We start from the raw sequence: 26,632 nt of genomic DNA, 5'->3' as shown, positions 1-26,632 counted from the left end.
ATGCCTACTTCCTTTTTATTTGTCTTTCCCATGATATGCTGTAATCATTGAGAAAAAAAAAAAAACGTGTTCCTCCGGTTGATATATCCAATTATTCATCTGGCGACTCCAATTGAGAGAGAGGGGTGAAGGATTCACATATTGGTGAAGTTTGCTTTTTGCGTTTTTTGTGATAATCACATAAGGAAAAAGACTGTTCACTCATTTGGCAAATTTTGTATATTTTGTTTAATATTTTAATATTGATATTCATCTTGCATTTTTTCAGCTTTTCTGCACCTCTCAGCAACTTTATAGTATGTTGCATAGAGTTTATATTATGCACCGGCACTTTATAGATAGTTTTATGTGTGTGGATTAGTGCTATTCTTATCACTTTACACAGTTCACTAATTGTTTTTTCACAATTCACAAGTTTATCAAAATTTGGAGTAGCAGCTGTTCATTTGAGCACACATCTGTGGTGCTGTTACTACTTTTTACATTTTCAACCCACAGCACCCGATATGCAAATGTCTACTTTCAGCTTCAGATTTGGAGCTCTGGCACTGCCCACTCTATATACAATGTGCCAAACCCATATTTAGGGTAGAACATGTAGCATGAGGATTGAATGACTAGATAGTCCTCATGACATTACGGCACCTCATCCCAATAGTATAAATACCAATGGTCAAAAAGAAGGTCAGGGGATTATCACGGTGCCAACCAATAATTGAAGTCCATAAGATAAAATAACAGTATTTTATTCACATATAATTAAAAGAGATGTATAGACATACATATCAGGGGTGTGAACAATACAAAAAATATTCAGACAAATAAAAAGCCAACTGAGCAATAGTTTCACACAAGCCCGCCTATGGTGTGATGGCAGGTCATGTGAACAGGTATATGAAGTCCTACATGTTTTGCCTAAATAGGCTTCCTCAGGGACAGTTGGTAATACCTGTATTCTTATCTTGAGATTCTATAACAAAAAGTGGTAACAATCAGACAATATATTAACAACAGTTACAATTGCAGGGTTGTATAAAAGTGCTAAAATGCTGAAATGTAAGTGTTTCCCACGCCTGTCCATTGTGTACCCATTGGTAGGTATTTTCTTTCGTTTGTCCGGGGAGGTCTGAATGTGCCTTTGGTTGACATTGGGGGGGATCTGGGGTGGCTGGTGGGTGAGGCCCTTGTACTGGTGATTACTATGTGGGATGATCTGTAGCCATGTATGATAGCCACAAAGCATTTCAGCACTTTTATACAACCCTGCAATTGTAACTGTTGTTAATATATTGTCTGATTGTTACCACTTTTTGTTATAGAATCTCAAGATAAGAATACAGGTATTACCAACTGTCCCCGAGGAAGCCTATTTAGGCGAAACATGTAGGACTTCATATACCTGTTCACATGACCTGCCATCACGCCATAGGCGGGCTTGTGTGAAACTATTGCTCAGTTGGCTTTTTATTTGTCTGAATATTTTTTGTATTGTTCACACCCCTGATATGTATGTGTATACATCTCTTTTAATTATATGTGAATAAAATACTGTTATTTTATCTTATGGACTTCAATTATTGGTTGGCACCGTGATGATCCCCTGACCTTCTTTTTGATCATTGGTATTTAGAACATGTGACATATTCAAACTCCTGACCTCGTCACCCCCCAATTCCCCCCCCCCCCCCCCCCCTGTGAAAGCGGGCAGAGAATCTTCTCCCTGCATCCGCTGTCACAATTTGAAAACCATGTGGGGCTCTGCCACCACACAGCCACAACATTCATTTACAGTTTCTTGTGAATGAATGCCTACAAGTACAGCCAGCCATTGTGGCTAAAGGCTTGTAGTTCTCAATGAACTGCAAATGCATTGGTGAGCACTCATAGTCCGTAAATTCTGCCTGCCATTCACTAACTGAATGGCAGGCACAAAGTATGGGCAGGCAGTTTAACCACTTAAAGTGGGGTTCCACCCAAAAAACAAAAATACCTGGAAAAATTCTAAAAAAAAAAACAAAAAAACATTTGGATATTTTTTTTTTTTTTCACTTACCTCTAAATGCCTGTTGCTAGGTGGTCCCTCGTAGTCTGCCTGTTCCTTTGCCTGGGCTGGTGACATCACTTCCCCCTCGGCACAGGAAGGCTCCTCTCTGCTCCCTCCCTCCTGTCAATCATCTGGGACCCATTACAGGTCCCAGGTGACTGAGCGGCCAATCACGGCGCGCGGCGCCGCTCGCTCATGCGCAGTGGGTGCCAGGCTGTGAAGCCGCAGCCCGGCGCCCACAGTTGAAATGCCGGCGCCGACAAGCGGAGGGGGGGGACGAGTGGGGCTTCGATCCCCCGCATCGCTGGACCCAGGGACAGGTAAGTGTCCAATTAAAAGTCAGCAGCTGCAGTATTTGTAGCTGCTGACTTTTAATTTTTTTTTTTTTTTTTGACGGCCCCCCTGGGTGGAACTCCTCTTTAAGGACCGAGCCTCTTTTTGACACTTGTTGTTTACAAGTAAAAAATCATTTTTTTTTTTGCTAGAAAATTACTTTGAACCTCCAAACAATATATTTTTTTTCAGACACCCTAGAGAACAAAATGGCAGTTGTTGTAATACTTTATGTCACACCGTATTTGCGCAGCGGTCTTACAAGTGCAATTTAAAAAAAAAAAAATACACTTTTTTTACTTAAAAAATAAGTCAACAGTAAAGTTAGCCCAATTTTTAAGATTGTGAAAGATAATGTTACGCTGAGAAAATTGATACCCAACATGTCAAGCTTCAAAATTGCGCCCGCTCATGAAATGGCGACAAACTTTGACCCTTAAAAATCCCCATAGGCAATGTTTAAAAATGTCTACAGATTACATGTTTAGAGTTACAGAGAAGGTCTAGGGCTAGAATTATTGCTCTCGCTCTACTGATCACGGCGATACCTCACATGTGTAGTTTAAACACCGTTTTCATATGCGGGCGCGACTTACGGATACATTCGCTTCTGCGGGCAAGCTCGGTGGCAGGGGGCGCTTTAAATTATTTTATTTTTTTCTTCTTTTTTTTTTTTTTTTACACGGTCCATTTAAAAAAAAAAGAAAAATTTGGGTCACTTTTATTCCTATTACAAGGAATGCAAAGCACAACAGGACCTCTTAAATGTGAGATCTGGAGTCAAAAAGACCGATCTAACATTAACACAAAAATGCAATTAAAAAAATAAAAATTAAATGTAATTTTTTTTTTTGCAAAAAATAAATAAGACAATTGAGCAGAAGTGACGTTTGACAACGATTCCGCCATTTAATGTTATGGATGTTATGGAGCCGAGCGGGGGGCCATCTTTCCCTCACTGGGCTCCATGTCTGAGGAGAAAGAACGCAATCGTGTCCGCCGCTACCGACTGCTCCAGTAAGCGGCAGAAGGGAGGGGGGATGGAGGAATCTGCGGAGTTTTATCTGAAAGTCAGCCACTCGCCGTTGTTGAAAATACCGGGGTTATGGCAGCTATAACAACGGTATTTAGCACTGACGTACAATGACGGTGATTTGCGCTAAGTGTCTGCAAGATCCAGGCATTGCACTGCTAATTGCAGGTGCTATGCCTTACAGACAGCAGTGAAAAAAAATAATAAATGCACATTTTTTTTACCTGCAAAAAGATGTGCACTTATTATTTTTTTGTAAAAGGTGAACTTCTCCTTTAAACGTGTAGTGTGCAGTGAAAGCTCTCCAAAACTGGAAGTTCAGTTTTTTAATAGTAAGCTTAGTGCGGTCAGAAAAACAAAGAGGGGTATGTGCAGGCATGTTTCACCAACTGCATTTAAATACATAAATATATTACTTTGGGGAACTTACAAGTTTACCTGAACATCTGACAGCCTACCTTATTAACAAGCCTGCTAGAAAACAGTGAAGGGGTCTTCTCTCGATGCGTGTGGAAGTTTAAAGCCATCAAGGCATCGGGACCTACTGAGAAGTAATTATTCATCGACAAAACCTAAAGAATCAACATACAATAGCATGTTATTATATGGTTTTGCTTCCAAAGTATACAAATATGTAAATAGAAAAACCTTGGTATGTGCCATTTGTAAAGATTACCACACTGCATGACCTCAATAAAAGTCTCACAAAAACAGCAACTCTCTAGAAAAAAACATCAGTCTAAAAGGCAAAAGCAATAGGTTCACGTTTAAGTCCAGTCTCCTAACAGTATATTATTCACCTTCCCTTTGCTCCCCGCCACCCTGTTCAGTCACTGGGAACATCCAGGTATGGAGAATCATGTGACAGCACTTGGTGCTTGGCTCAGCATTGTCATAAAGAAACAGGGAGACCTTAGCATTGTGTAAGGCTCGGTTCACACCTATGCAGTTTGCTTTTGATCCATTTCTGCAGTGCTTTTGCACACGCGGTTTTCATGTGTTTTTTTGACCAGACTTTTTCTGGCACTTTTCGTTTGCAAGTTTAAATCAGTATCTTTTGCTAGAAAATTACTTATAACCCCCAAACATTATACTTTTTTAATTTCAGCAGAGACCCTATGGAATAAAATGGTGGGTTTTGCAACTTTTTATGTCACACAATACATAACCCATTTTTTTGGTAAAATATAAAAAGTCACGCCAAGTCACTTTAAATTTTTTTTTTTATTAATAAATGTTTTTTTATTTTTACACCGTTGCTCTAATTTTATTTTTTTTGTGATCACTTTTATTGCTGTCATAAGGTATGTAAACATCCCTTGTGACAGCAAAAGGCAGGTGAAAGGTATTCACTCCTTTGAACTTGAAAGCATTCAAAAACACAAAGATCAGCGGTTTTAAATACTTTAGATTTTTTAAAACTGGCGCCTTTAGGCCCCTTTCAGACTGGAGCGGTTTTCAGGCGGTATTGCGCTAAAAATACCGCCTGAAAACCGCCCCTAAACAGCCTCCGCTGTTTGTTCAGTGTAAAAGCCCGAGGGCCGCTTCTTTGGAGCGGGGAAGGAGCGGTGTATTCACCGCTCCTAAACCGCTCCTGCCCATTGAAATCAATGGGACAGCGCGGCTATAGCCGCGCTGTACGAGCGGATTGAACCCTTTTTCGTCCGCCAGCGGGGGTTAAAACCGAACCGCTAGCGGCCGAATACGGCTGCAAGAACGACGGTACAGCAGCGCTAAAAATAGCACTGTTGTACCGCCGACGCCCCCACCGCCCCAGTGTGAAAGGGGCCTTAAGACTTAATGTAAACCAGATGTGATGGGATGACGTCGCTTCCAGGTTACTACATCCGAGACCCAATCAAAGTGGATTCCGGCTTTCGGGTCTCCAGGCGAGAGGAGGCGGGAGGGGGTCCCCTACTGCTGCTTATGCTAACAATTGAGCGGCTGCTTAGCCGCATCAGTTGATAATACAAGAGAGCTGACCGACGGCTCTAAAAAAAAAAAACGGTACCGGGGTGATACCTGCAGCTGCAGGCACCACTCCGGTACAACCACTTGAAGTCAAATGACGTATAAGTATGTGATTTGGCGGCAAGTGGTTAAAAAAAGCAAAAAGCAGATTGCGGCAAAATCTTTAGCTTCTTCATAGAAGTCTATTGAACAAAAGACGCACTGTTTTGCTTTTAAAAAAAGTGCCCCCCTCGACTTATACTCGAGTCACCGCCTTCTGCCTACATGATCAGTGTACCATGCAGGCAGACGGCGGCCACCGTGTGATAATACCATTCGGCGGCCATTCCACTGTTCAAAAGCTGCACCTCCTCCTCGTCTGTGATAGGCAGAACGCTCAATTTCCCAGCAGTCAGTGTACAGCCTATCACGGGCACTCTCTCATCCTCGTCCATGGTATGGGGATGAGAGAACGTCCGTGATAGGCTGACCGCTGACTGATGGGAAATGGAGTGTGCTGCTTATCACAGACGAGGAGTAGGCGCGGCTTTTGAATAGTGGAATGGCTGCCGAATGTTATTTTTGACACGCTGACCGGTGGATGGAGATCGCCACATGGAGGCTGCAGATCGGCACACGGAGGCATGCACAGGACTCAGGTAGGCTGTACAGGACACAGGGACACATGCACAGGACACAGGGACACATGCACAGGACACATGCACAGGACACAGGTAGGCTGCACAGGACACAGGGACACATGCACAGGACAGAGGGAGGCATGCAGCTGCAAATGGGCATTGTTGACCCTCTTTTACAACTTACAGTAGCTGCTGCATTTCTCATCCTCGGCTTATACTCGGGTCAATAAGTTTTTCCCAGTTTTTTGTGGTAAATTAGGGGCCTCGGCTTATATTCGGAACGACCTATACTCGAGCATATACAGTAGGTGTGAACTGAGCCTAAGTCCCGACTGGAAATACAGACTGGAGCTGCTTTTTTCTTTTTTCACTTCAAGCAGCTGAATGGAGGTACAAGGTGAATGGCCAAGCTTAACTTTTAACATCTGCTCAGTTGGAATTATAGGGCTTTGTGAAAGATTTACCTAAATAGCAAACCCAGGTTGCCATACACATAAGACTCAAGTCTTATGAAGACAAGAACAGATATTAGTCTACAGAAATGAAAAAAGATGATTACCTTTGGTTTTCTCAGACTGTAACCCTTGTTAGTAACCTGGACTTTCCACCTAAAAGACAAAGATTAACCCTTAGCATCACCATAGATGTTGCTTTTGTTCCACAGACAGATGATTGTTGTCTCAGCTATTTTGATATTTAAGTTCATGAGAATGAATATAGAAGTGAAACTAGTGATTAAGTTGCCAGCCTACAAGCATGCAGAAGAAAAACACTGGGCACTGCCAGAGGAACTGATCAGAAGAGACCCCAGAAATAATTCACTTTCTCCCTTGCACCAGTATGACCATGGAACTACAGGCTTCAGCAAGATCACTACTTCACAAAGTGACACCCGTCAGCCCGTATATCTTGGAAAAGTTCCCACTAACACCAAGCCAGATAGACACCATCAGCCAGCCCCCCGCCCCTCCACCACAGGAGATCACTGGACATCCCATGCAGGAAGAGGTCCACTACTACAGTCCAGTCCACAATGGCCGATGGAGCTCAACCTGACCAATGAGGAGGTAAAGTCACCCTCAGTGCTGCTTCTCTCCAGATAATGAAGGGATGATGAAGGGATAGTAGAACCAGTACTCTTCCTATCAGTAAAGAGGAAGGTACTGTAAGGAGAGAGATTCCCTTAACAGGGGGCGAGGAAAAAAAAGATAGATGATTCTCCCACTGGGAAATGTTTAATATTTTGTGCTGGTATCATTGAATGTTATGTTGAGAGGAGCCTCCATCTCTCATGGGCTATCCTGGAAGACAACTGAATCCTGCAAAAAATGGCAACATTAAAGTGGCTGTAAACCCTTTCATATATCCAGTGAAGTTAGTAGCCTCAGATGATACACAGAGATGAAACAAATCATCCTACATACATTTTACTTGTTTATCTGCAGTCTTCTATAGTCTTCTATTTTCTGCACCCCTTCAAAGTGCTGAATTTTTAGCTTAGAATAAAGATCACGATTCTCGTGGTGTAACATCTTCTTTCACATTATACAAAAAAATTGGGCTAACTTTACTGTTTAGTTATTTTTTAATTCATTAAAGTGTATTTTTTCAAAAAAAAATTGCGTTTGAAAGACCGATGCGCAAATACGGTGTGACATAAAATATTGCAACAACCATTTTATTCTATAGGGTCTCTGCTAAAAAAAAAAAAAAAAAATTATGCTTGGGTGTTCCAAATAATTTTCTAGCAGAAAATAATGATTTATACTTGTAAGCAACAAATGTCAGAAACAAAGCGTGTTGTGATAAAACTTGGCAGGCTGCCTGGATTTTTTTTTTTTCCAGCTGTGAGAACTCTCTGCAATTGTTAGAAAGAATTGTGACATGCTGTTTTGAAGATCAGGAAGGGAAAAAGATCACAATGTAGATTCTTAACAATTAATCATGCAGCTCTAGATGGAATCCTTCTGCATCTGTCAGTAGCACAGAGGCGAGGGGGGGGGGGCAGAGAGCTGCAGCTAGAGCCCTTGTATAGTGTGTGAGAGCCGATTGGAGGAAAGGTGTACGACAACCCCTCCCCTTTTACACACAGCATGATGCAGAGCTGTGTTCTGAATAAACAAGCTGTGTGCTGAGCTCTCCTCCCCATCACCATTTTATCTCTGGTGTCAGGACAACTTGTCAGAAATGACTCATGCTGATAACAGAGGAACAAAGCACCAAAGAGAAATGGCACTTTGGAGAGAGACAAGCAAACACTACAGATATATGTGCTTTTTTCAGATTTCACGACTGAGGTTTACAACTACATTAACTTACATTTTTAACAGGACAACTCTAGAGATGGAGTGAAAAATCTATTTTACCTAAATATACTGCTGGGGGGGGGGGGGGGGTTGACGGTCTGTGTTGGTCAATACTCACAAATTCTCAGCTGCTGTATCCTTTCTCACCTGTCAAGCTTAACTTTGTCTGCTTCCATAACATTGCGAAGTATCTGCTCTACAGGCACTTCTCCAGCATAGCCGGCCCCCCATCCTAAAGTATTAGCCAGATCATTGCCAGTTCCCAGGGGTAATACTGCTACTTGCGGAACAAAACTTTCGAGACCCTATAAAGAGACAAACACATTCAACATTCAAAGATGACAAACTGAAGAGTAATACTGGTCATAGATGATATGATTTTCCTTCCTGCAACCACGGGTTGCAGAAAAGAAAATGACTTGATTCTTCCATTAACAAAGTCAGTGTTGGAGAGCTATTGTGTTCTCCTGGTGAGAGGGGGGCGTGGGGAACAGTTCCTGAGGGAGAAAAGTGAACAAGTGATTATTCCTAGTGGCTATAGCAGCTGGCTATAAATCGCATCCCAAAAATTCAACATGCTGGTTGTACCCAAGTCGATTGATGGATCAAAGCCTGCCAATACATGGTTTGATTCTCGGCTGACCGGTCCCTGCTGAACCAGCCAACATTTGAACCATCTATGGCCAGTTTAAAGCAGAACTTCACCCAAAATGTGAAGTTCTGCTTCTCTGCATCCTTCCCCCCTCCCCCCACATTTGGCACTTTTTTGGGGGGGGAGCAAGTACCTGGTTTCAACAGGTACCTGCTCCCACTTCCGGTCTGATGTGCTGCGGCGATGTGAGCCAGAAATTCACACCCCCGCCCCTCCCGCTCTGTCATCTGAGATACACAGGTGCTGGAATACAGGCTCTAGCTGCTGTAAGCAAATGCCTCAGCAATTAATTCTTACATTTTTTAGTTGTCATCGGTGTGTCGTTTAAGAGGTAGGCCGCCGGGTTTCTCTCAAGTGAAACTCCGGTCAACGTTTTAGTGGTAGATTCTACATCAGTCCAGAAATCATTAAATTTTGGGAACTCCCAAAAAAAGTGCAAAAGGGTCCCCACAGACTACTCACAGCTCCAACAAGTATCCGGAACCTGCGGATACATTTTATGCAATTTGCAGGAGTTCTGTACCACTGTGTAAGTAGCTTATACCCTCCCTCCTGGTATCTGCTAGCCAGGGACGCCTTGTGAGCAAAAAGTATTATCTTGTCTTCCTGCGGCTTAAGAGAAAGTGATTTGCAAGTCATTCTCCCATTGTTGTAAAAAGGTTGTCTGATCTCTCCACTTGGTTCATTAAAAGAGCATAAAAATGCGATAATGAATGAGGAAACTGATCGCTCTCCACACAAATCTGCTCGAGTGGCGTTAGCTGACACAGGTATGGTGATCTGCAGGCAACTAGCGAAGGTAAGCATTTAGTTGTGCCCTTCGAAGAAAGTCAAGCTCATTGTGAAAACGAGTCTCGACCTCGCCACTAGACAGAAGCCTATGGTTTACTGCGAAAGGCATGTGTTGGAAAACGTTTTGTCTCCTAAGCATGTGAAATTGCAGGTCTGTCAGACCCGGCGAAAACACACGTATGATCCCAATATTGGCGTGAGAGGACTCGGGTCAGGTGAAAGAACAGACATGGTCCTAAAAAGGTGTTTCACTATCAGTAAAGTTGCTCCCACCGTAGGATGTAAGGATGTTGAGGAGACCAGGGTAATCCCACCAGGGCGGAATCAATGGTCGCTTGTTCTAGATCAGCCCACAGTTTGGGTTCTGATTGTACACACCATTCCATTACTCTGGTTAAATGCGCAGCTTCATAACACCTCACCGGACCTGGAAACCCTATACCCCCTCTTGTTTTTGGCAGTGTCAAAATGGATCTACATAATCGCGGCAGCTTACCCGCCCAGACAGAGAGAGCAAACCTCCTTCTCAACTCCGTCAAATAACTTGGAGCTCCCCTTTAACTCTATTAAAGTTGATATATTATTTTGAACACCAGAAAAACAAATACTCATGCTCAGACGGAAAAAAAAATCCAAAAAGTTTAGTCCACTGTGATATATGCACAATGAAGCATGACACTAGATATGCTTTCCCATAATTCTCTTAAGAAGCAGACTAAGTTCTGAGAAACACATCAAAAAGCTACCTCCAATCAGCTTGTGACAACCTCCATATCCTAGAAGTTTAAAGTGATTGCAATGGATAACATCGGAAAAATAGCAAGCATGGTGCACGTATCTGCTCTGTGCAATGGTTTTGCACAGAGCAGGCCTATTCTTCCTCTTCTAGGCTACTCCACCAGTACTCCTGGTTTTTCACCTTAATGCATAGAAAGCATTAAATTAAAAAACATTCTGCCTTTAGAACCACTTTGAAGCCATTGATCATACTAATCTGTACAATAGATGGTTAAAGGGTAGTGTGTGCATGGATAAATCTCATGTGGTGTTTATGTATGCTATATCTCTATATTAAATCTGAAAAATTGACAGTTACTTACCGATAACTGTTTTTCTAGGATATCTTCCAGGACGGCATAACCTGAGAGATGACTGGTCCACCTGACAGGAAACACAATCAACATATAAGGTTAAAAGGCCCCTCCCTTCCCCCTGCACCTCAGTTCTCCCAAAGTAATAGGTTATCCGGGTGACAGAGAGAAACTCTTCCCGTAGTACTTATATTAAAACATGGGTGGGAAGTAGGCCTGCCGTCCTGGAAGATATCCTAGAAAAACAGTTATCGGTAAGTAACTGTCAATTTTCTCTAGTCATCTTCCAGGACGGCATAACCTGAGAGGATGGACAAGGAGTTCAAGGCCTACCTCAGGGCGGGACCACCGCTTGTAGCACCTTCCTTCCAAATGTCAGATCCTGGGGCGACAGCAGTTCCACTCTATAGTGTTTCAAAAAGGTATCCTGCTTCGCCCAAGTGGCTGTGCGACAGACCTGTTCTATCGAGGCCCCAGCTCTCTCTGCCCAAGAGGCCGCCAAGGATCTTGTTGAATGGGCCTTAAGGTTTCCTGGTACTGGGGAACCGGTCTGCTCATAGGCCAATGTTATTGTCTGCCTAATCCACCTAGCCACAGTAGATTTAGACGCCTGCCCTCCCTTTCTAGGGCCGCTAAATAAAACTAAAAGATGATTCGACTTTCTGTAGTCCTTTACTCTATCTAGATATGTCAATAAACATTTCCTGACATCTAATAAATTAAATTTCCTCTCCTTCTCATTTTTAGGATTATCACAGAAGGAGGGTAAAGTGATCTCCTGAGATCTATTAAACTTAGATGCGACCTTGGGAAGATATAGTGGGTCCTGTCTAAGAACCACTCTATCCTCCAGAATCAACAGAAAAGGCTCCTTAACTGACAGGGCCTGTAGGTCGCTCACCCTTCTGGCCGTGGTTATGGCCAACAGAAACGCTAACTTAAGAGTCAAAAACTTAACTGAAATCTCTTGCGCTGGTTCGAAGGGCGCTTTCGTCAGCGCCTCCAAAACCAGAGATAAATTCCATGGAGGAAATACATTCATTCTGACAGGGGTTACCCTCTCCCTTGCCAGAAGAAATCTCTTAATCAGAGGTTCTAGTGCGAGCCTCTGATCCAAAAATACAGATAACGCTGCTATCTGTATTCTCAAGGTGTTCGGGGAAATCCCCTGATCCACCCCTGCTTGCAAAAATTCCAGTACCACTGGTACTGAAGGGTAAGACACCTCCTTATCACGGCACCACTGTGAGAAGCAATTCCACACCTTGGAGTAGATCCTCCTGGTGACCAGCTTCCTGCTGCCCAAGAGGGTCTCAATTACCCTATCAGAGCACCCCTTACCCCTAAGGATCTCCTCCTCAAGAACCATGCCATCAGTTTGAGGAATCCCGGGTCGGGGTGGAGGACTGGCCCCTGTAGGAGAAGATCTCGTCTGATTGGAAGACGGAGCGGAGGAGAAATTGACCACTTTTTCAGAGTGGCAAACCAGGTCCTTTTTGGCCACCATGGGGCTATAAGGATCAGTCCGCAATCTGAGCGGGCCAATTTTTGTAAGACCCGTGGTATTAAGACTAGTGGGGGAAAAGCGTATGCTAGATGGAAGTCCCAGTCCTGAGACAGAGCGTCCACTCCCTGGGATCCCCCTTCTCTGTTGAGAGAGAAAAAACTATCCACTTTTTTGTTCCCTCTGTGGGCAAAAAGATCTATATCCGGAGTCCCGAACATCTGACTTATCTGGAGAAAGACCTCCTGATTTAACTCCCATTCCCCCTGAAGGATGGGTTGCCGGCTTAAGAAGTCTGCTACCACATTGGCGGTTCCTCTTATGTGAACCGCCGATATGGACTGAAGATTCTCTTCGGCCCAGTTTAGGATGTTCAGGACTAGACTCAGTAGTTTCCTGGATCTGGTGCCCCCCTGACGATTCAGGTAAGAGACCGTTGTCACATTGTCTGACAGGACTTGGATCTCCAAGCCCTGAATCCTGTCTCCAAAGGATACCAACGCCTGGCCCACCGCCAAGAGTTCTCTGTGGTTGGAGGATGCCCCTGCCTGAGAAGGCGTCCAGGCCCCCTGTGCCTGGATGTCCCCCAGGTGAGCGCCCCAACTCCAAGCACTTGCATCGGTAGTGATTCTTGTGGGATTCCACTGGTCCCAGGGTAAGCCCACCCTGAGCTTGTCCTGATCCAGCCACCAATCTAGGGAGGTCCTTACTCTTGTTGGAATAGACACCCTTGCATCCAATGACTCTCTCCTTTTGTCCCAGGAGGACAAAAGGAAGAACTGCAGCTCCCTGGAGTGGAGCTGAGCCCAGGGAACCGCTGGAATACACAAGGTCATTAGACCTAGGACCCTCATGATATGCCTGCGAGAGCACTCCCTGGTTTCTTTTAAAGAGGATACTGCTGTAACCACCTTTAATCGTTTTTCCTCTGGAAGAAACAGTTTCTGAACCTCTGTATCCACCAGATATCCCAGGAATACTTTTATTTGGGACGGTGCCAGAGAAGATTTCTCTCTGTTTACTATCCAGCCCAAGGACTCCAGAGTGAAAATCACTCTGCCTACGTCTATCTCCACCTGCTCTAGGGATTGCCCGTATACCAAAAGGTCATCTAGGTAGGGTATAAGGGACACCCCCTGTAGGTGTAGGTAAGCTACAACCTCTGCCAGGACCTTTGTGAAGATCCTTGGGCTTGCAGCTAATCCAAAGGGAAGAGCTCGGAATTGCCAATGCTGAATCCCTTCGCTCGTAAGGACTGCGAATCTCAGCAGGGACTGGTGTTCCCTGGTGATCGGGATATGAAGGTAAGCATCCCTTAGATCTATCGTGGCTAAGAACGCACATCTTAATAGGTGCCTGCGCACCGTGTATATACTCTCCATCCGGAAGCTTTTTTGTCGCAAAAACCTGTTCAATTTCCTGAGATTTAATATCAGGCGAAATTTCCCTGACGGTTTTTGAACGACAAATACATGGGAATAAAACCCTTGGTAAAGCTCTTCCGGTGGAACGGGGATGATCACCTCCTGGAACACCAATCCCTGCAAGCTGTCCAACAGCCCTGCAGCTTTTGAAGTTTCCTTGGGGAGACGGGTCAGAAAAAAGTTTTGAGGGGGAGGGGACAGAAATTCCAAACGATATCCCTCTGTTACAATCTGCAAGATATAGGGGCTTTCGGAGATTCTCTTCCACTGAGGGACAAAGTGGGACAATCTCCCCCCTACCCTGATGCTGGCGTCACTTAGACTGCTTGGTGGCGTCTTTAGGTCCAGAAAAGAGCAGACTACCTTTTTGTGCGCTCTTTCCCTTTCCCCACCTCCTATTCGCATCCTTTTTTCCTTTGAATTGACCCTGGTTAACGGAGGGACGAAAAAACTTCCTGCCCCTTGCTCCTTTAGCTTTGACCGGGAACTTTTTTCCCTTTTCTGCTGACCTTGACAGCACCTGATCCAGGCCAGGTCCAAAGAGTTGTGAACCTTCAAAGGGCAAACCACATAGCCTTGATCTAGACATATGGTCCCCTTCCCATGATTTGACCCAGACTGCCCTTCTTGCGGAGTTAAGAAGGGCCGCAGATTTGGCTGTGTTCCTGACAGACTCCACAGCCGCATCTGCCAAATATGCCACAGCTTTACCTATTATTTCTAAGGAGTCTGTGATTTCTTTGGAATCACTGCCTTTAGAAACATGGTTAGAAAGTCTGCCTAACCATGCGTCCACGTTTCTTGCCACGCATGCTGATGCCAAAGCAGGAGCCATGGCAGCCGCATTGGAATCCCATGCTCTGCGCAAAAGCGCCTCCGCCCTTCTGTCCATTTGGTCTTTTAGGTTCCCCGAGTCCTCAAAAGACAAGTCAGATTTTTTAGAAACCTGCGACAGGGCTGCGTCCAACTTAGGGGTTTTAAAGAATTTCTGCTCTTCTTCCTCCCCAAAAGGAAACCTTCTCTTCCAAGTTTTGAGTCTAAGAACCTTTCTTTCCGGGTCTTTCCACTCTCTCAAAATCACCTCCTTTAGAGCCTGATGAACTGGGAACACCCTGGACTGAGGCTTTCCCAAACCCCTGTACATCTTGTCCCGGGCCGACGCCTGAACCAGAGGTTCTGGGATATCCTCAGAGGCATAGATCGCCCTAAGTAACTGCCCCATGTCTTCCACGGGAAAGAGGTGGCTACTAGCCCTAGGACTGTCACTATCCTGGCTGTCAGCGTCTGTGTCTACACCTTCCTCTAATGAGTCCTCCTCTGACTCCTCTGGGTCCTCAACCTCCTCAACTCCTGAAGTGACAGAGGAAGGGGGTCCTTGCGAGGTTTTCTGACCCCTGTCTGAAAAACCTCCCTGAGAGGAAGTGCCTTCTCTAGAGGACAGGATTTCTCTATCCTCCGCTTTAGGTGCTATAGCAGTCTTAATAGACTGGAGGGTAGAAAGCATCTCCGACTGTACCGCAAGGAAGTCCCTCATAACCTGTGAGGTTTCTTTACTAGACAGTTTTTGTATGCACCTATAGCAAAAAGGTTTCCCATGGTCCTGTGGGAGCTTATCATTACAATTCCCACATCTTTTTGACCTGGGAGGGGGGGGATTTTTGCCCTTCATCTTGTGAGCCCCTTGAGCAGAGCTGCCAGGATCTAGGGAGACAAAAAAGACAAAGTCCAAACTTTAACCAGTTTACTAAGACTTTCTGTGTCTCTCTCTCTCTCACTCCCCCCCCTATGGTGTAGGTAAGACCCCTCTTACTTCACCACAAAAAAACGGAAGAGGACTCACCACCACTGGCCTCTTCCTGGGCTAAGGTTGCAGCTGTTACCTCCTCTCCATCCATATCTGCTGCTTTGTGAGGTTTTCCGACCTCAAGAGAGGAGTATCGTGAGGCCTCCTGCTTTTCCTTGGAGCGCTGAGTGTCTACTCCTATACACCGATGATCGGCGCCATTTTGTTGGAGAGCCACTGTCTGAGGGAGGATTTTGGCCTCTAGTGTCTGAATCCACCATTTTGGCATAGACCGGAAGTCGGAAGTTACAGCGCCCGGAACCGGAAATGCCGCCATCTTACTCCACCCTGGGAAGCCTGCTCCAAACACAGGAGCTTCAGCATTCCCTATGAAGTCCCGGACCTCCACCAGCCCTACAAGGCACCAAGGTACCGCCTGGCTGGCGTCCTCTACCCCCTCTGTGGCCTAGACACCAGCCTGAGCTCCAGTTCCTTCATCACCTCCGTACCTGACTGGGTGGAAGGAAAAAGCATGAGGTATGTGCTCACAGGAGTTCCGGGCTACCCCTCTGTACCCGGGAGACTCCTTGCCGGGGAAGACTCTCTCCCCCGGCCATTGGGGGGACCCCCTGAGAAGGACAGGGCCATGGCTGGACCCGCCACCCTCCCCGGCTTTGGCGTCCAGCCCTCAGGGGGGGGACCATCCGCTCCTAGCTTCAGGTCTGAGAAAAAACAACAAACGTTTCGCTGCCGGGAAACACAATCAAGAACTGAGGTGCAGGGGGAAGGGAGGGGCCTTTTAACCTTGTATGTTGATTGTGTTTCCTGTCAGGTGGACCAGTCATCTCTCAGGTTATGCCGTCCTGGAAGATGACTAGAGAAATATGCATTTCAGATATCATTTTATAGGAATAAAAGTAATGTGTCTGTACATGTTTTTGTAATCTTGTCCAAATACAATTTTATGACACCGATAAAATCCTGGACCTTAGTAAATGTTTGTATCCAGCCAAATGCAGCAAGAGTGATAGAAAGTTTTTACCTTTATCTTCATCTCATCCACAGCATCAAGGACCCAACCAACAGTGCCATCTCCACCACAAACCAGCACTTTGGCCGAGTTAGGAGGAAGAACTGCACATAGTTGAAGTGCTTTGAATGGAGATGTCTTGCTCAAATCAAACACCTACAACAACAAAAAAGTTGGGGCAAAAAGAAGCTATAATGGTTTGACTTTGTTGCTTGTTATTGTTGCATTTTCATAAATAAATATACACACACACACATACATATACACACACACACAATCTTCTTTTTACAAATGAACACTTAATACAGTGTGCATCTACAATAGGGCTGCCACTGCATCTTGGGCTTTCTAAAGAGCAGAAGCTGTTTCTTTTCAGACCCTCTCTCACCAAAACCTCCCAAAGTCATAAAGAGGTGGGGGGAGGTTTGACTGTCTTAGCTAGTGATATGCCTTGATATCTGGTGGACTTAGAAGGCTATCTTTACCTGCCAAAAATATATTATCTTATCAATAAACAGCCTATGATTTTCACAAAGCCAGGGTGCTTCGCCACTTGTTTATTTGTGCTCCCAGATCTCCCCGACTGCGCAAGAGCTGAGGGCCAAGGAGTACACCGAAATCGGTGGAATATCTTTTTACAACAGCAAGTGGGTGCTACGATCATATTACCAGAAGCTCTGAGGTGTTGGATTTTGATAATTACATTTGTGTGTTTACATTTCAGCATGAGCTATTGAGCTTTGTAAACAAAATATTTTTTTTACAACAGAAAGCTGGAAAATATGGAAAAGGAGCCCAGAGAACTATATTCATAAGTAAATTTATTTTTTTGTCCTGACATTACTAAATAAAGAAAATATACACAAAGCACTATATACTACCCTTAAAAGGTTTAGCCTTCCTAATGCCAAAACTTCTCAATCATTTGACATAAAGAATCCTAACACATGCATCACTTATAGAGTATTTTAACGTAGTCTGCGTCCCTGCTAAAACTTCCTGTTCCAGTGACACCCAGGGCACTGAGGTGGACTTTTGCGTGACAGCAATATCTTGATGAAAAATATAAATATTGATAAGGTACTCTATATTTACACATCACTAGAATATCTTTAACCAATTGCTGCCTGCCCACAGTAGCTGTACTGCAAGTGGGCTGCATCTCCAGATCGGGCGACGTACCTGTACATCGCAGCCTTTCTTCCATGACGTACCAATCTGTGCTGTGATTGGACACAGCATGAGTTTGGCAGCCGATTTAAGCCATTGGTTTTGGCTGAAGCCAGCTGATCGGCTGTGGCCCATCACACACAGAGTTCTGTGTTTACAAAAAAACCACAGAACTCTGTGTATTATGAACAGAGATCTGGCTAAACAGACAGATAGTAATGTAAAAGCAGCACACATTACACATTGTTAGGCACACACTTAACCCTTTTATTGCCCCTAGATTTTAACCCCATCCCAGCAAGTGTCATTAGTACAGTGACAGTGTATAGTATTAGCACTGATCACTGTATTAGTGTCACTATTGATGTCAGTCAGTGTACCTTCCAACCAGCGTCAGCAAGCGCCAGATTGCCCGCCAGACTATGACAGTTCCACAATAAGTAGATGATCACCGCCATTACCAGTAAAGTGTCATAGCTGCATAAATTCCAGAATATAGTTTGTAGACACTATAAAACTTTCGCACAAACCAATTTATATACACTTACTGGGATTTTTTCATTTATTTTTTATTTACCAAGGACATATAGAATATATTTTGGTCTAAATTTAGGAAGAAATTTGATTTTTTTTTTTTGGATATGTTTTATAACAGAAAAGTATAACATATTGGGGGTTTTTTTTCTAAATTTTCAGTCATGAAGGGGGTAAAACCTTCCAGAGCTCAAATGGTTAAACCTTGCAGGGGTCCTCATTAATGATACAAATTTTGTGATCATTTAACCACATATGTGCATGAACAGTGTCCAGGCTTACAATATTCCATGAAACATGTCCCTGAAAAACCTGAACTTCCAGGTACGGAGCAAAGGTGCACATGTCCTCATGTCCTCTGCTATCCCATTATGCAGTCGTAAGTGCCTGAAAAAACCTCTCCCAAGTACTGACCTGCGGGGACTCAAGTGATGCATAGGGGGTGGTGGGGTAGCACTGAAAAATACCTGCTATACACAGCTGCAGTGTTGCTTTGCTTTCCATCAGCACATTACAGTTACACTTTAATCTTGACAATATACTCACCTGGAGAGGATTCAGAAGACCTTTAAATTCTCCAACCAAAACTTCACCCATATTGTTCCCACTGCGTGTGTTAGCAAGAATTATCAAAGGAGTCCAGTCTTTGCCCAGTGGGGACAGTAACTACAAGAAAAGATGGTGGGAATAAAATAAAAGTTGTATAAATACCTTAGACAACCTGTTGGGAATAGGAATTTGTACAAATCGGAATCTCCACTTTCAAAGTGTATCTAAACCAGTGGTCTCCAAATTAGAGGGTCCAGACTTTGGCCAGTGGGAGTAGAAAATTCCCCGGCATCAGTGGCAGGAAACAGTGCCCCATTTCTGGCGTCAGTGGGAGCGACGGTGCCCCATTTCTGGCGTCAGTGGGAGCGACGGTGCCCCATTTCTGGCGTCAGTGGGAGCGACGGTGCCCCATTTCTGGCGTCAGTGGGAGCGACGGTGCCCCATTTCTGGCGTCAGTGGGAGCGACGGTGCCCCATTTCTGGCGTCAGTGGGAGCGACGGTGCCCCATTTCTGGCGTCAGTGGGAGCGACGGTGCCCCATTTCTGGCGTCAGTGGGAGCGACGGTGCCCCATTTCTGGCGTCAGTGGGAGCGACGGTGCCCCATTTCTGGCGTCAGTGGGAGCGACGGTGCCCCATTTCTGGCGTCAGTGGGAGCGACGGTGCCCCATTTCTGGCGTCAGTGGGAGCGACGGTGCCCCATTTCTGGCGTCAGTGGGAGCGACGGTGCCCCATTTCTGGCGTCAGTGGGAGCGACGGTGCCCCATTTCTGGCGTCAGTGGGAGCGACGGTGCCCCATTTCTGGCGTCAGTGGGAGCGACGGTGCCCCATTTCTGGCGTCAGTGGGAGCGACGGTGCCCCATTTCTGGCGTCAGTGGGAGCGACGGTGCCCCATTTCTGGCGTCAGTGGGAGCGATGGTGCCCCATTTCTGGCGTCAGTGGGAGCGATGGTGCCCCATTTCTGGCGTCAGTGGGAGCGATGGTGCCCCATTTCTGGCGTCAGTGGGAGCGATGGTGCCCCATTTCTGGCGTCAGTGGGAGCGATGGTGCCCCATTTCTGGCGTCAGTGGGAGCGATGGTGCCCCATTTCTGGCGTCAGTGGGAGCGATGGTGCCCCATTTCTGGCGTCAGTGGGAGCGATAGTTCCCCAAGGGTGAGCTAATAACAAGGGGCCGCAGTTTGGAGACCACTGATATGAACCCAAAAACAAGAAATATATTGCACTGTACACATCCTTAGATGTGCTGGCTGCTCAGGCTTTTCATTATTTTCACCCCCCCACCTCCAAAACACACAGGTTAGATGTTAATTAGCTCCAGTCAGGAATGAGAAGCCCAATACTGCTCCCCTACAGTACAGAAAATGAGTGCTGCCACCCTTGCATAGGGAGTGTGTTAAGACTACAGATCTCTTCCCCCTCTCCTCAACTCCAGAACATAGGGAAGAAGTGTTCTATAGTTCACAGAGATAACTAGGGAAGGAAGAGAACACTGCTTGAAAGAACACTGCAGAGTGCATGGGACAAAGGGCAGCACTAGATTGCTGGCAGGATCAACATATATTCTTTGGCACAGATCAAATGGGAACAATTCAGAAACATGCATTGTAAGAGTTTATATACAGTATACACTTTAAGTTGTGATAATGGTGCACCCTGAGAAGGAATGGGTACTGTTATTTACTTGTGTATTCTCCTTGGCTGAGCAGAACCTACAGCCCAGTGTCCAGCTGTAAGGCCCTCATAGAGGCTGTCCTGCCTTCTGCCAGACCTAAATAACGATAATGAACACATAGCAGCCAAATCACCCCCCCCCCCCAACCCTGTGTCAGTCGGATCAGCATGTAAAAAGACTGGGGCAAGACAAACAACATTTTGCTTGACAGACTCCAGTAAACTTCAACAACGTGAAAGCCGATCACTGCGGTCACGTGATCTTAAGCCGCACTCCGCCTCCCAGCATCATAAACCTCTTAAAGGGTCGGGACTAAGAGTTTAAAGTGTATTTTTTCCCAAGTTGAAAAACTGCTGCGCACATATCGTGTTACATAAAAAAAAAAAAAAAAAACAGTAGCCAAACACACCAATTTATTTTCTCTAGGGGGTTTGTTTGGGAGGTTCCAAGTAATTTTCTAACAAAAAAATACAGATTTTTACAAAAACAAGCCATTAACCCTTGCAGTGCCGGCACAGCCCCACTGCAAGGGATCTTTTTTTCTGCCTGGAATTGGGTTTTAACTTTTTGTATATCTTACTTACAGCATCACCTGAATAATCCTTCAGGTATGGTCCATCATATGCGCCGTTTAGGAGATATTTTACTTGTAGTGCGCCGGTGATGTAATCAGCGCATGCGCTGTGAAGAAACGGACTTCCGTGCCGTTTCTTCTTCCAGCATGTGCCGTTACTGACGGCTCAAGCGCGCATGTGCGAGAGTGATGTCATGCGGCTCCGGCCAGTCACAGAGCCGGAGTCCACGGCCCCCCAGAAGGAAGAGGGGCGAAGATGGACACAGCCTGCACAGGGGACAGCGATGGATGAGTTTGCAGGTAAGTGTCACATAATGGGCTAGCCCATTATGCTTTTAATTTGCAGGCTTTGCAGGGAGCAAAAGAGGAAGTAAAACCCATCAGGGTTTACTTCCTCTTTAAATCCCTAGATACATTTTACAGGTCAGTTGCCAATAATCTACCTGGGATACAAACATAGCTCCTTCATAATAACTGGAGGAAAGAAAAAAGAAGGAGGTGCCAATAACAATCAATCCAAACTGAGCTGTCATTTCTCTAGTGCAAGCTCCAAAAAGAAAACAAGATACTGATTGGACGAACGGGGACATCACTTGTCCTTCTCTGGTGCAGATTTTAAACAACGACTTACTATTTTAATCACCAGCAGAAAACGTATTTCATTTTATGAACATGCGATTCAATAAAAGTTATGCAATATCCAGGAAAAGCAGAATTTCCCAAGTCTTCCTTGAGCAAATCTTTCCTAGAATAATTTTGGAAATATTGAATAATTATCAAGCAAATGAATAAAAAGTCTCTGAATGCCACCTTCTCGTAATCTGTATTCTTGCTCTTTTTCATCTGCTTCACAGCCAGGAGATAATTAGGTGGAATAATGAGGTTTCGGAATTCTCCGAGATCACAGTCTTCGGTCTTCAAGTCACTGTGCAAACATTCATCATGGGCGCTTCTCTGACACCAGATACATCTATTCACAGAATCAAATGACAGTTATAAATTCTGTAATATGTGGGATTTATTGAAAACAGTCTTCGCTACAAATACAACTCCACTCTTGTATATGGCAGAGTGATAGAACGTTCCATTCACATCACTGACACACCAGGATGAGAAGCTTTATTTTCACAAAGTGACAGTTACTTTCATTTGGATACAATGAGATTTAAAAGCAGCACTGAACACATCAATGTTATTATTTTTTAAATAAAAACCATTACATGTGGGGATTGCTTACTGTCACATTTGCTTGTGGTTTTAGTCAACCTGTCAAACCATCCAATGGCTGAGGGCATAACTGATCACATGGGCAGCATCATAGCAGTTGAAGATCAAACAGAAGCCAAGATGGCGGCTTCCTTGGCAGAAAAGGATAAGAGGGTTTAGTTCCACTTTACAAATGACAGTTGCAGCCTAAATGAAAAGATCCTTATCTATGTGTTAAAGCGGAACCCACTGATTTAAAGTAGAATGGAACTCTTCTTTATAATAAGTTGTGCATGCGCAGGAGTTATGTCATCCTGAGTTGGCCAATGGAGACACTCAAAGACCGGCACCGTTAAAATACTCAGTGCTAGTTCACACCAGACACACAAGTTCCGTACGCTTTTTTCCTGCACTAAAAATGCATGCACAGTGTTTTCCATGTATTCCAATGGCTCTAGTTCACACCAGTGCAGTCAGTTTCTGATGAGAAAAAAAAAAAAAAAAGAAGTAGAGCGTGCTGCATTTTTCCTGCATAGAACTGTACTGGAACCTAGCAAATTGTATCAAAAACACACTGGAACTGCGCGTGGTGTGAACTGTAGGCAAAACTGATTCGGAGCCTATGAGTGCATTTTTGTGGTGTGAACTGGCCCTAAAAATGCATGCACAGTGTTTTCCATGTATTCCAATGGCTCCAGCTCACACCAGTGCAGTCAGTTTCCGGTGTAGAAACTGACTGCAACTGACTGCACTGGTGTGAACTAGAGCCATTGGAATACATGGAAAACACTGTGCATGCATTTTTAGTGCAGAAAAAAAAAGCGCACGGAACTGCATCTGGTGTGAACTGGCCCTTAGCCCATTAGAAAGGAGGTAAGCTTAATAACATTAGTTCCCCTTTAATACAATGTCAGGTAAGTACATATCATGTTGTGTACTTACCTCCAGTCAGAGTTGGGACTGGTAGTAATGAATGTGTATAGAATGTCAGGTAGGTACATCCACTTACCTCAAGAAGCAGAGCTTAGGCTGCTAGTAATGAATGTATGTATGTACAATGTTGGGGCTGTCATTGAGGCATGTACAGTATATAGAATGTCAGGTAGGTACATCCACTTACCTCCAGTGGCAGAGTTCGGGCTGTCAGTGATGACTATACAAAGTCAGGTAGATACATCCAGTGTCGGGTACACTTACCTCCAGTGGCAGATCTTAGGCTGGTAGTAATGAAAGTATGTACAATGTTGGGGCTGTCATTGAGGCATGTACAGTAAAAAGAATGCCAGGTAGGTACACACACTTCCCTCCAGTCACAGACTTGGGGCCGCCAGTGATGAATGGGTAGTATATACAATGCCAGGTAAGTACACATAAAGCTGTGTAGTCTACTTACCTCCAGTCACAGAGTTGGGGCTTGTAGTAATGAATGTATATAGAAAGTCAGGTAGGTACATCCAGTGTCAGGTACACTTACCTCCAGTAGCAGAGCTTAGGCTGGTAGTAATGAATGTATGTACAATGTTGGGGTATGTACAGTATATAGGATGCCAGGTAAGTACATCCACTTTGGGCTGTCAGTGATGAATATACAATGTCAGGTAGGTACATCCAGTGGCAGAGCTTAGGCTGTTAGTGACGAATGTATGTACAATGTTGGGGCTATCACTGTATATAGGAAGTCAGGTAGGTACACCCACTTACCTCCAGTCACAGAGCTTAGGCTGGTAGAAATGAATGTACATAGAATGTCAGGTAGGTACATCCATTGTCAGATACACTTACCTCCAGTGGCAGACCTTAGTCTGGTAGTAATGAATGTATGTACAATGTTGGGGCATGTACAGTATATAGGATGCCAGGTAAGTATATAGGATGTCAGGTAGGTACATCCACTTTGGGCTGTCAGTGATGAATATACAATGTCAGGTAGGTACATCCAGTGGCAGAGCTTAGGCTGGTAGTGATGGATGTATGTACAAAGTGGGGGCTGTCATTGTATATAGAATGTCGGGTAGGTACATGCACTTACCTTCAGTGGCAGAGCTTAGGTTGGTAGCAATGAATGTATGTACAATGTTGGGGCATGTACAGTAACTAGGATGCCAGGTAAGTATATAGGATGACAGGTAGGTACATCCACTTACCTCCAGCCGCAGACCTTAGTCTGGTAGTAATGAATGTATATAGAATGTCAGGTAGGTACATCCAGTGTCAGAGTTTAGGCTGGTAGTGATGTATGTACAATGTTGGGGCTGTCATTGAGGCATGTACAGTATATAGAATGTCAGGTAGTTACATCCAGTGTCAGGTACACTTACCTCTAGTGGCAGAGTTTAGCCTGGTAGTAATGAATGTATGTACAATGTTGGGGCATGTACAGTATATAAGATGCCAGGTAAGTATATACAATGTCAGGTAGGTACATCCAGTGGCAGAGCTTAGGCTGGTAGTGATGTATGTACAATGTGGGGGCTGTCATTGTATATAGAATGTCAGGTAGGTACACCCACTTACCTCCAGTCATAGAGCTTAGGCTGGTAGAAATGAATGTATATAGAATGTCAGGTAGGTACATCCAGTGTCAGATACACTTACCTCCAGTCACAGAGCTTAGTCTGGTAGTAATGAATGTATGTACAATGTTGGGGCATGTACAGTATATAGGATGCCAGGTAAGTATATAGGATGTCAGGTAGGTACATCCACTTTGGGCTGTCAGTGATGAATATACAATGTCAGGTAGGTACATCCAGGGGCAGAGCTTAGTCTGGTAGTAATGAATGTATGTCCAATGTTGGGGCTGTCATTGAGGCATGTACAGTATATAGAAAGGCAGGTAGGTACATCCACTTACCTCCAGTGGCAGAGTTCGGGCTGTCAGTGATGACTATACAAAGTCAGGTAGGTACATCCAGTGTCAGGTACACTTACCTCCGGTGTCAGAGCTTAGGCTGGTAGTAATGAATGTATGTACAATGTTGGGGCATGTACAGTATCTAGGATGCCAGGTAAGTATATAGGATGTCAGGTAGGTACGCCCACTTACCTCCAGTCGCAGACCTTAGTTTGGTAGTAATAAATGTATGTACAATGTTGGGGAATGTACAGTATATAGAATGTCAGGTAGGTACATCCACTTACCTCCAGTCACACAGCTTAGGCTGGTAGTATTGAATGTATATAGGATGTCAGGTAGGTACATCCAGTGGCAGAGCTTAGGCTGGTAGTGATGGATGTATGTACAAAGTGGGGGCTGTCATTGTATATAGAATGTCAGGTAGGTACATGCACTTACCTCCAGTAGCAGAGCTCAGGCTGGTAGTAATGAATGTATATACAATGTTGGGTCATGTACAGAATATATATATATATAGGATGTGAGGTAGGTACACCGACTTACCTCCAGTCGCAGAGTTTCGGTTGCCCTCCACACTGTAGGCCGCAGCGGACACAGAGGTTGCAGAGCGGTAGGTTGCCCCTCACCCATTGGTGGCCCCGGGCCCCCTCTCCCCCCCGGGCCCCCTCTCCCCCCCGGGCCCCCTCTCCCCTCCCCAGGCCCTCCTTACACGGGAAGCGGCGGCTGGCCTTCCACACACACTCGTGGTCGGCACACAGGCCGCAGCACAGGCAGTACCCCCCCTGGAGGATGTGTAGGCCGCACACCGAGCAGTAGGTAGGTCTCCCGAACAGGTCGGTCTCCTTCCAGGTGTGTTTACCGGCCCGGGACAGGCCCCTCCGCCCCGCCCTCCGTACACTGCACCACAGCGTGATCAGCACCGGCAGCACTACCGCTATCACCGTCCACACCGCCAGGTGCAGCCCGGCCCCCTCCTCCTCCTCCATGTCCTCCGCCGCCGTCGCCGGTACACCGCCGCATCCCACTGACAGCTCCGGAGGACGTAACCAAGGCGACCGGAGGACGCAGCGCTGATGACGTCACCTGAGGGTCCTTCCAAAACACAGGAGATGGAGAGAGGAGAGTGAGCTCCCCCTGCTGGCCGGCTATGTGTACTGCGAAGCAAATATCCATCTACAGTGGGGAAAATAGTGATTTGATCTCCTGCAGATTTTGTAAGTTTGGCCACTTACAGAGAATTGAAGGGTTTATCATTTTTATCATAGATGTATTTTAGACAGGATATCAATTAAGAACCCAGAAAAAAACACACGATACGAATGTTATAAATGGAGTTGCAGTTCAGTGAGTAAAATAAGTGTAACGCTGGTAGATTTTCAATCTACCGTTGATAGGTAAATTTAGTGGGTTACCTGTTCATACATAGTCAGATTTGCCTCTGTTCCAGCTCGGCTGAGTTGCATGTAGTTTCACACTGTGCCTGTGGGTG

At 45.1% G+C, this 26,632-nt stretch overlaps 1 protein-coding gene across 1 annotated transcript in view; it reads right to left on the bottom strand.

Moving 5' to 3' along the window:
• Nucleotides 1–26,204, bottom strand: part of DGKE (diacylglycerol kinase epsilon) — a 44,631-nt gene extending 18,427 nt beyond the window's left edge. The window contains exons 1-7 of the mRNA XM_073606647.1: nt 25,687–26,204; nt 21,891–22,050; nt 18,834–18,953; nt 16,596–16,739; nt 8,455–8,612; nt 6,561–6,609; nt 3,869–3,982 (exon numbers count right to left, since the gene is read on the bottom strand). Coding sequence (XP_073462748.1) covers nt 3,869–3,982; nt 6,561–6,609; nt 8,455–8,612; nt 16,596–16,739; nt 18,834–18,953; nt 21,891–22,050; nt 25,687–26,129 — 1,188 coding nt within the window. The 5' untranslated portion in view covers nt 26,130–26,204. The remainder of the gene's footprint in view (nt 1–3,868; nt 3,983–6,560; nt 6,610–8,454; nt 8,613–16,595; nt 16,740–18,833; nt 18,954–21,890; nt 22,051–25,686) is intronic.
• Between the last annotated feature and the right edge of the window lie 428 nt (nt 26,205–26,632).

Source organism: Aquarana catesbeiana, linkage group LG12 (assembly GCF_042186555.1).
Source record: "Aquarana catesbeiana isolate 2022-GZ linkage group LG12, ASM4218655v1, whole genome shotgun sequence".
NCBI lineage: Eukaryota > Metazoa > Chordata > Amphibia > Anura > Ranidae > Aquarana > Aquarana catesbeiana.
Note: the sequence above shows the minus strand (reverse complement) of the source record. Positions and strands in the feature narration are given on the sequence as shown.